The sequence below is a fragment of the Lactuca serriola genome, chromosome 5 (genome assembly GCF_051521515.1).
Source record: "Lactuca serriola cultivar US96UC23 chromosome 5, Lser_US96UC23_V15, whole genome shotgun sequence".
In the NCBI taxonomy this organism is placed as follows: Eukaryota; Viridiplantae; Streptophyta; class Magnoliopsida; order Asterales; family Asteraceae; genus Lactuca; species Lactuca serriola.
Genome location: NC_136412.1, coordinates 258,018,752 through 258,028,985, shown reverse-complemented (window position 1 = coordinate 258,028,985; position 10,234 = coordinate 258,018,752). Strand labels below are relative to the sequence as shown.

Sequence of the window (10,234 nt, the reverse complement as noted above, 5' to 3'; positions counted from 1 at the left end):
TGCTTGGATTCCTTGAGAACTTTGTGAGCCTAGCACCCCAAATGTGACGCCTCAAATATCTCACACAACACCACAACTCTTGGAATAACTTTGAGAGAAGTTCACACACACTCAAAATCGGCTAGCCCTCTTAGTTCTTCACTTAGTGCCAATTTTGGTAGCTAATGGGGTCCTTTTATAGTTGTGTCACAAGTAGGGTTAAATCATGTAAACCCTAATTGACATGGCTTTTCATTTCCTCCATGATCCATGGGTTTTAACCTCCATGGACTATCCATGGAGCACCCTATGGGTTTTAGCCAAATTCAATAAACCATGGATCATTAGCCCATTATAAAAGAATGGATTATTTACACAATCAACCCCATATATTTCATTAGTCCCCTTTTGATCACCAAATTAATTCTAAATTAATTCTTGATCAATACGAATTAAATAATATTATTAATATATTAGAACTTATAATATATTAATAAACCATAAGTGTCATTTCTCTCATTTTTTCTATCCAAGTGTCATGATGCCATGCAACCCAAATGGACCATGCCAACAAGGTCAAGTAGATTTTAGAAATAGTTATGAACTTAGACACCTAATCCAACAGCAACATCATCATCCCCGGCCAACTTATCAATTGAAGGGAAAGAGGGTGAGTATCGAATTTTTTGGTGATTGATTGGAGGACTTGTGTGTTAATTTATGAGACCAAAAGAGAGAAGAGGCTGTGTATTTTTGAGTTTCTTGCTGGGTACCGGACACGCACGCAAGGTCATCGATTCCAATACTAATTAAGCAAACACCAAATACCGATTGCAAAAGTAATCTAGACAGAGAGAGAGAAAACATATAGTACGAACCTAGACGCAGTGCAACAAAGAATCGTGTTCTTATTCTTCAAATCGTAGGGATTGTGTGAGATGAAATCGATTGAAATCTACCCTTCAATTACCGATTTGAGGAGAAATTGAAAGAGCTGATAGAGAGACTGGCAGGTTTGAGGAGAGCAGTGGGAGGAGAGGTCCATCAACCAGAAGGAAGAAAGAAGGGCGAATGAAGGCAAATGGATTTGTTTACCAGTCAGCTACGTTTTTTTCACTTATCGGGTCAGGAGATTGGTCGGCTATTGCTGACAGAGTAAGCCAGTTTGGGGCTCTACCAAATGGCCTGACCGGAGTCGGCCAAAATTTACTAACTGGACCCGGTCAATTCATTATCAAACAACCCCTTAGTTAATTATCAATTACATACCCTATCCAACAATAATCAAAATTTCTAGCATGAATTATAAATAATGCTTGGGGTAATCGCCTTCTTTGTCAAATTACTATGTCTATTTTTATTTTTACTTTGTCGAAATTTAGTCATCTATATATTTAAAATAGAAATAAATAGTAAAGAATTTTATCAGAATGTATAATTAAAACCAATAAACTAAACGATTATTTGATTGATTTTAAACGAGAAAAAATACTTGATAATTCCATAGATTGCTCCTCCTACAATCTTCCAGTTAAGCAAAAGGAACAATCCCCCAAAACCATGAATCACAAGATTTTTTTAGTGTTATCAATATTAAGATATGAACAAGATCCAAGTTTCATTGCCCCATTTTCGTGTGTGCATACATATATATATATATATATATATATATATATATATATATATATATATATATATATATATATATATATATATATATATATATATATATATATATATACATATATATATATATATATATATATATATATATATATATATATATATATATATATATATATATATATATATATATATATATATATATATTCTTTTCCGTGATACTTATATTTTGGTATATTATACTCACACGAAGGACTTATAATGAATGATAACTTAATCATTAAATTTAGATAAGTAAAAAAAAAAAAAAAAGTTTAGTGGGTTTTTAGTCAAACCGCCTAGGTGAAAGAAGAGAAGAGAAGAGAAGTGAATTTATAATAAGTAGGAAGACATCTAAGCTTTATAAGATTTATGGAACCAAGCCTTTTTGCAAACCGAAAGGTATTGTGGACGATTTTGTTATAAGAATTTTTGCGTGTGTATGTGTGTAAATGAAGCTCGCATCTTATTTATAAAAAAAAATGAATGAGGTTACATTTATTTTCCTTAAAAAAAGAACATCGCATTTGTTTGGATATTAGATCGTCGCTGGAACCAACATAAAATTACCGTCTTGCCTAGGACCTTAGTTAGGGAGGCTAGATTATATGTCGTTTTTGTTTAAAGAATTAAAAATATAGTCATAGGTTATAGTGCGGATATAATATATAAAGCATATAATTTAAACTAACTAATATAAAAGAAACAAATTTTGTGCAATATGTACGTAAAGTGTACGTGAACTGTGACTTTAATGACTACTGATTAGTTTTTATATAATAATTAATTCCGGTAATATTAAAGATTGAGATACAAAAGGGATGGGAATCCTTAACTGCAAATATTTGTACAGAAAACAGAAACAGTTAAATGACTTCTCTACACACATCAATATCTTAAACCTAATACTTCTCCAAATAGTAATTAGCTTGGAAAATACCAAATTAAAAATGAAATAAAAAAAAATGAAAAAAAAAAAAACTTCACCCTCAATAATATCCTACTTCATTCCTTAATTTCTTCTTGGTTAATTCACTTGTATCGATTGCTTCCTGAAAACGAAAGTAGTGAATATCAATGATTTTATCCATGATCAAATTATACTTGATGAAGGTCATAATATGTAACGGTATGCAAAAAACATGTACACTTTAATGCTATAACTATTGAGTAGGGTACATAACGACACTTCAATTCACTTATCGTGTATTTTATACTTAACAATGTCACAAAATATATACAAGATAATAGAGTTGAGTTGTCATAGACCCTACTTAACAATGGCTTCAAAAGAGAGACATTTCATAAAAGTAATATTTTATGAAATCCAATCTTTTCTAAAGGTATTGACGATTAAAAATTTTATTCTGTAAAGATTTAGAAAACAGTTATGCGGGCATTCTACATGTTAGCATGATAGCATCGTTAATTACTACTTAAATATCAAAATATTTATTAAATCATCCTACTTCATTTCGTTACAAACAATCACTAAATGTTATATAAGTTAATACATCTTAGTTAACAACTAATTATTACTTTTTGTATAAATAAACGTCAAAACACTATTGTTTACTAGAAGATGCAAATTTTGAAATATTATGGAAACATAAATGTAAAAGAAATTTGGGTTGGAGCTAGATTGTCTGCCTGACATGCACGCCCATATCCAAATAGGGGGGCAGTACAGTTTTTTTTAGTAAAAATAATTAAATTGTTTTATTTTAAATGTTTGAATCCGCCATGGAAACAAACTCCAGTATAACTCGATCGTTTTTACAAAAAATAAATCAAATAATTAAGATAGTTGAAAAGCATGCATGCGAACCTGTGTACTTTGGACTGTAAAAGGTAGGCTTGATCTTTGCTTCATCAATGGTCTCTAATCCTCCAAGATTCTTATGATCAGTTGTTTTCCCATTTTGAGTTTTTCGAAGTCCAAACTTCTCTCTCCACCATCCTGTTGAGTTCTTATGGTGGATGAAGACGCCATCACCACCACCATTATCATCATCATCATGACCTGCAAGAAGCTCATCTCTGAGTGTAAGCCCCTGCTTCTCCTTCAATGGCGGAAGCTTGCCTTTGAAGAAAACCCCATCTGCAGAGTTTGAAGAGAAAGAAGGAACGGAAAACTCAAAATCAGAAGAGACTGGAGCTTCAGTGTAACTGTTTTCATGGTGGTTTGATTCAACGAAATCGTTTGAGAAGGAGATTCTTGGGCCCATGTAGCCTCCTTGTTTTTCGTTGTTTATCTGCTGCATGTTTAAGCATGCCATTAATGACACTCACCAAAATGCAATGGCTTTCTTGTTTGAAGTGGGTAGTGGTTGTATTGTTGGCCTGCTATTTATACACAACTGCTTTTCTTTACTTCGTTTTTTTCGTTATTTTATTAAAAACATGATTTTTTTTTTATCGGATTTAAGTATGCAGTGACAAACGGGATGGATTGAGGTAATATTTGACTATTTGTATTGCTCAAATTAAAAACGTTAATAAATACTTGAGTATTATACTAAGGAGTAAGTGTTTGCACATGGCAAAACGAGTCGCGCAAATAAGGAGGGGTGGAAAGATCAAAAACACTTTTTATAGTTCAAATATTAATAGTAATAATTTGTGCACTAGCAAAGCAACTCTTTTTATGTGTCACAATGGATTATGTGGGACACTATTGACCCGAAACATTTTTGTCCAAAAACTTTTGTAGATATAATTTTTTTCTTATATACATGTACCAAAATTTATTATAATATTAGTATATTACCTGCCAAGTATGTAGTACCATTCATGTTATAACTAATGATAATGAGTTAATGATTACCAACCTTATAAATAATAATTTTAGCTTGATTTTTAACATATTAGTTGCTTTTTATTTTATACAAATTTGATGATGTTAATATACATATCTTACTTTAGTGAACTTTTTTTAAAGTTAACCTAACGTATAGAAAATATACGATTTATTTCTTTTATATATATATATATATATATATATATATATATATATATATATATATATATATATATATATATATATATATATATATATATAAAGGCTAGATTAAAATATAAATGACATCTATTGTACGGACATGTATGGATATTATTATTGTATACGAATAACTAAAAAAATAAATTGTTCGACAATGTGAATACGTTTAACCTCACACAACTATTGTCATTATCATTCATTTTTGTTAATTTTTATTTATTTTTGTTTTAACGTATCGCTTTTTACTTATTTTCATTCTTACAGAATACGATTATCAATATCATATTCTGACAGGATGAGAATCATTAAAAAATGGCTATAATACCTTTATTAACAATTTAATTACTGAAAATACGTAATAATAACAATAGTTATGTGAAGTTGAACATATTCATATCAACAAACAACATATTTTCTTAATCATTTATAAAGAATAACAATTTTCACATGTCCAAACAATAAATTTTCATCTAAATTTAGACCTTTATATATATATATATATATATATATATATATATATATATATATATATATATATATATATATATATAGATCCAGTAAGAAATTTTTTTTGGTAAGAAGGTAAGAAGTTTTTTTTCTACATATTTTTTTGACGAACAAAATAAATGAATCACTAGATGATTCATTTGTAAGATGATTCACAAGAAAAAATTCTTAAAAAAAACATATTTATGATTCATTTTTAAGTAAATTAAGAAAAAATTCATTTTTATGACAATTTTAGTAAATAACAACAAAATCATTATATAAATGAATCATCGAGATGTTTTTTTGAGAATTTTTTCTTGTGAATCATCTTACAAATGAATCATCTAATGATTCATTTTGTTTGTTCGCGAAAAAAATATGTAGAAAAAAAAAACTTCTTACCTTCCTACCAAAAATTTCCTTCTTATTTGATCTTGACTATATATATATATATATATATATATATATATATATATATATATATATATATATATATATATATATATATATATATATATATATATATATATATATATATCCCCAGAAATCGTAAAACATAAATATGAAGAACTTATGCAATCTTTGTCTACAAATTATAATTTAAAAAATACATGAACTAATTCTTATAAAAGTAATTAACATATAGACTATAGAAAAATAATTTATTAAGGAATTAATGAAATTATTTGTTACATGTGTAGTGACAAAAATTACAAGATTTAGTATCACCGACGTGCATGGGTATGCACCATCCGATATCTAAGGCTCCACATTCATTCAAGTATATTGTTTAGTCATGGTCATTCATTGCAAATATATAAATATTATTACATTTTTGTTTTTTTATGGTATATATATATATATATATATATATATATATATATATATATATATATATATATATATATATATATATATATATATATATATATATATACCCGGTAAGAATAAAATTTTTCATAGAAAGATAATAAGTTTTTTTCTACATTATTTTTTTTGGCTAATCAAAAAAATGAATCATTCACAAAAATATTTCGGATAAAACATTTCGATAATTCATTTTTGCAATAATTTTGTTGTTATTCAGTAAATTAAAATTGTTTTAACAATAAATTTTTATTTGATTTACCAAAACTGAATCATGAAAATGTTTTTTTAGAATTTTTTCTTGTGATTCATCCTATTAATGATTCATTTTATTGGTTCGTTAAAAAAATTTGAGTTTAAAATATTTCTCACTTTGATACCAAAATTTCCTTCTTATTTGATCCCGATTATATATATATATATATATATATATATATATATATATATATATATATATATATATATATATATATATAACTGAATATATCCTAAAATGTATATAAGCTTAGATAACCAAACACACTATACTACGTCATTTTTGTATGATATATTCATTGTAATCATCCAAATATCTTATAGTTCAACTCCAAACTTGATTTATTTTAAAAAAAAAACAAAATTTCACCATTATATTCCTTTATTTCATTTGAAATTATCTTATTTATAACCATGTAGGTGTTCACCAAAAAAATATGATGCAAGAAGAAGATAATAGTGAAATTTCTAAAAATTTGGGAAATAGATCAAGTTTGAAGTTGCATTTTAAGAACTTTGAACGATTACAATGCATATATGATACAAAAACGATATAGTGTCATGGGTTCGGGTACCTAAACTTATATACCTCTAGGGTATATTCATTTTTCCCATATATATATATATATATATATATATATATATATATATATATATATATATATATATATATATATATATATATATATATATATATATATTGAAAGTCACAACGTATTATTGTGGGTTTTGGTACATATCTCGATCTTAATTAAGCAGATATGTAACACCCATATTTTTTCGGTATTATTCTTTTAAATTCCTGTATACTGTAACACCTGTTTTCCAGAAATGTCAACTAAAGACAGTTTGGGACTAACGATAGGGTTTAAAAAAAACTATATGCCACGATGTGGTTCGTGGATGCCTACAACGTGGCATGAGTTTTATGAAACACGTGTTTATTATGGTTCCCACGACGTGGCAAGAAAAGGGCCACATTGTGGCAATCGCTGCAATGAATGTCAGAGTTTAGCCGATTCCAAGTTAGAGAATATCGATTCGTCATATGGAGATATTTCCATGTACATGTCACCTTGGAACTTCATATTCAAGGGTAGGATGATATTTGGTTTTGGTTGTTGTCCGAGTTGAAATTTACGCAAGGAATGATGTTTAACAGTCAAGATGTGATCAGTGAAACAGATAATGAGGATTCCAAGTTATCTTGCCCAAATGTTTGAACCATCGGAAGCGGCGCAAGTTTTGTGTTAGTTCTTAGGTTCACATCGAGGGTTAGGTGAGGGCCTCTTTGCAAGTTCTTGTATGATCAAGGATTTAGGGTTTAAGTACAACCCGTACACATGATGGGGTGTAGTAGACTAGGGGGTCCTTCTCGTATCATTTTTGCTTATCGTCTTGTAGGATGTTTGAAAGATAGTAGTTGGATCATGGTTGGAACTGCAGTTGGGTTGTAGAAAAGAAAGTGATTGTAAGACTATGGTTGGATAGTTGCATTCACATATAGAAGACTATGGTTGGATCATGGCAGGAGAGACTGCAGCTCAGCTGTAGCAACATGACTTATTATAAGACTATGGTTGGATCATATCATTCACATGGGTTGAAATCAGACCTGTCATGGTTTGTTTAGTAGTTCCTCTATTTAGACTTGAGGGTTGTTAGGGTCGTATTGAGGTATAGGCTAGTTAGCATTTTCACGTTGGGCATTTCTTTGGAGTTTGATATTCATATGTGTGTGCGGGCATCGGTTCTGGCAGTTAGTTGTGGAATTCATTCCTCAATCCATCCGTTAAATGGAGCAATATTGGTTTGTAGGATGGGTTTTTGCACCCAGTTGTTGGTCACAACCTCGAAGTCTTTGAGATTAGGGAAGGGATTGGTTTCTCTCAAGGTTGGTTAGACACAACGTGTGGACCATTGTATTATCTTCGATTCAGATCTACGAGTCTTGGTCAACATGGTTGAAGTTTGGGTGGCTCTGTTTGTTTGGAGGTCGGACATGATTTTGGAGTTTTTGGATTTTGGTAAGGAAGCTAGTGCTTCTCAATGTGGATTGGTTCAGTAGTGAGCCAGTTGTCTCTTCGCCTGGTCACATGTTTCTCATTTAGGATTGGGCCAGCCTTGGGTCGGAGGGTAATGACTGTTTCGAGTTTATTTTCCAGTGTTGCAGTGGATGTGATTTCAACCTTTTAGAAGTCTCTATGTATGTGTGGTATTTGCGCATGGTTTTGGAAATCCGTGCATTATAATTGCAATTTCTAACATTTGGAGCGACGTCGTCTAGTATTGAAGGAGTAGGGATTCGAAAACCCTCGGAGGGGGTTCGCAGGGTGTTTTAAGAGTATTTGGTAAGAACAGATTTTGAGTATGGAATCTAAAATAAGTGGGGGGAGTGTTGTAACACCCATTTTCCAGAAATTTCAGATAAAGACAATTTGGGACCAAAGATAAGGTTTTTGAAGAAAAACCCTATGTTACGACGTGGCCAATGGATAGCCACGGCATGGTGAGGTTTAGATCCGCGACTATTTTATCCTGGCATTGCCACAACGTGGCCAAAGAATGCCCACGTCGTGACAATGTCCTGCATGTTGACTTTTTGACTTTGTATTCCCGCGACATGGCCAAGGAAAGCCCACGTCGTGGACTTGACTTTGAATTGGTTGACAAATGAGTTTTGACTAGTTTCACCTAGGTTCAAACTTGTAGGATTCATGTTGCTGGTTGGGGATTTACTTTTCTTGGTGATAGTCAATTCGTGGGACTGGGCAGTTCAAGGTGTGATAGTGTTGTTCTTCAGTTCAGGTAAGTTTCTCATTATGTCGTATATCCCATTATATATCATTTGCATGATAGGATAGATGTAATGTTAGAGTACATGTATGTTAGTGGTTGAGGAAACTCCTTTGTATTTATGTGTTGTATTGGACACTTAGTGTCATTGTATTCTAGACTGGTAGGGTCTTGTCTATTGAGTATATGCTACTGTTAAGGCTTATGTGTGGTTAGGGTAACTGGGGTAAACCAATCATCAATATTACATTGATTAACAAACGAAGGACTTATTGAGAAGTGGTCAATGGTAGAAAACTAAGGAGGGATAGTTGATAAAGGTATGGACAGGCATGTATTTTGCGATGTTGTTATGTTACATGATTATATGCTAGAGATATCTTGGTTTCTATGTAGTTTAAGTTGGATAGTCTGAGAACTCTTGGCCTAATAACTGATTGTGATATTCTTTTCTGATTGTTCTCTCTCGGGTGGGTCACCTATCTGATAGTCTATCTGATCCCTGACTATATATGACTTTATGATCCGATAGGAAGCTTGTGGTTGGATCACAACGCCGATAGGAAGATTGTGGTTGGATCGCAACAAAGATAGGAAGACTATGGCTAGATCACATTGCGGATAAGAGGACTGTGGTTGGATCACAACATTGATAGGAAGATTGTGGTTGGATCATAACACTGATAGGAAGATCGTGGTTGGATCACAACATTAATAAGAAGACTGTGGTTGGATCACAACATTGATAGGAAGACTATGGTTGGATCATAACACTAATAGGAAGATAGTGGTTAGATCACAACAATTGTATAAAAGACCAGGGTTCCCATGTAAATGGAGCCAGGGCTGGACCCATATACTCCTTAGGGTTGGGCCCGTATACTCCCTAGGGTTGGGCTCGATACACATGATATATGTATTTGGTTAAGAGATTTGATTGATCGACGTTAAAGTCAAGATCTTATGAGGATGCACTGTATGTTTGATGGACTATATGGTGTATACTAAGGAACTCACTAAGCTTTATGCTTACAATTATGAATTAATCATTTTTCAGGTCGTTCGTGAGAAGAGCTCTGCGAGACTGTACACACTCATCGAAGAAATTTGTTTCCATAATTTTGTAAACTTAACTTTGATATTCTATGGTTTTAATCAAATGAATGTTACTCGATGGTTTTGAAA

At 31.2% G+C, this 10,234-nt stretch overlaps 1 protein-coding gene across 1 annotated transcript; it reads right to left on the bottom strand.

Moving 5' to 3' along the window:
* Nucleotides 1-2,446: 2,446 nt before the first annotated feature.
* Nucleotides 2,447-3,996, bottom strand: LOC145054089 (uncharacterized). The gene is made up of 2 exons (XM_079002217.1): nt 3,470-3,996; nt 2,447-2,693 (listed from the first exon to the last, which is right to left on the bottom strand). The coding sequence occupies exons 1-2, from the start codon at nt 3,918-3,920 to the stop codon at nt 2,674-2,676; spliced, it is 471 nt and encodes a 156-aa protein (XP_078858343.1). The 5' UTR covers nt 3,921-3,996; the 3' UTR covers nt 2,447-2,673.
* Nucleotides 3,997-10,234: the final 6,238 nt, after the last annotated feature.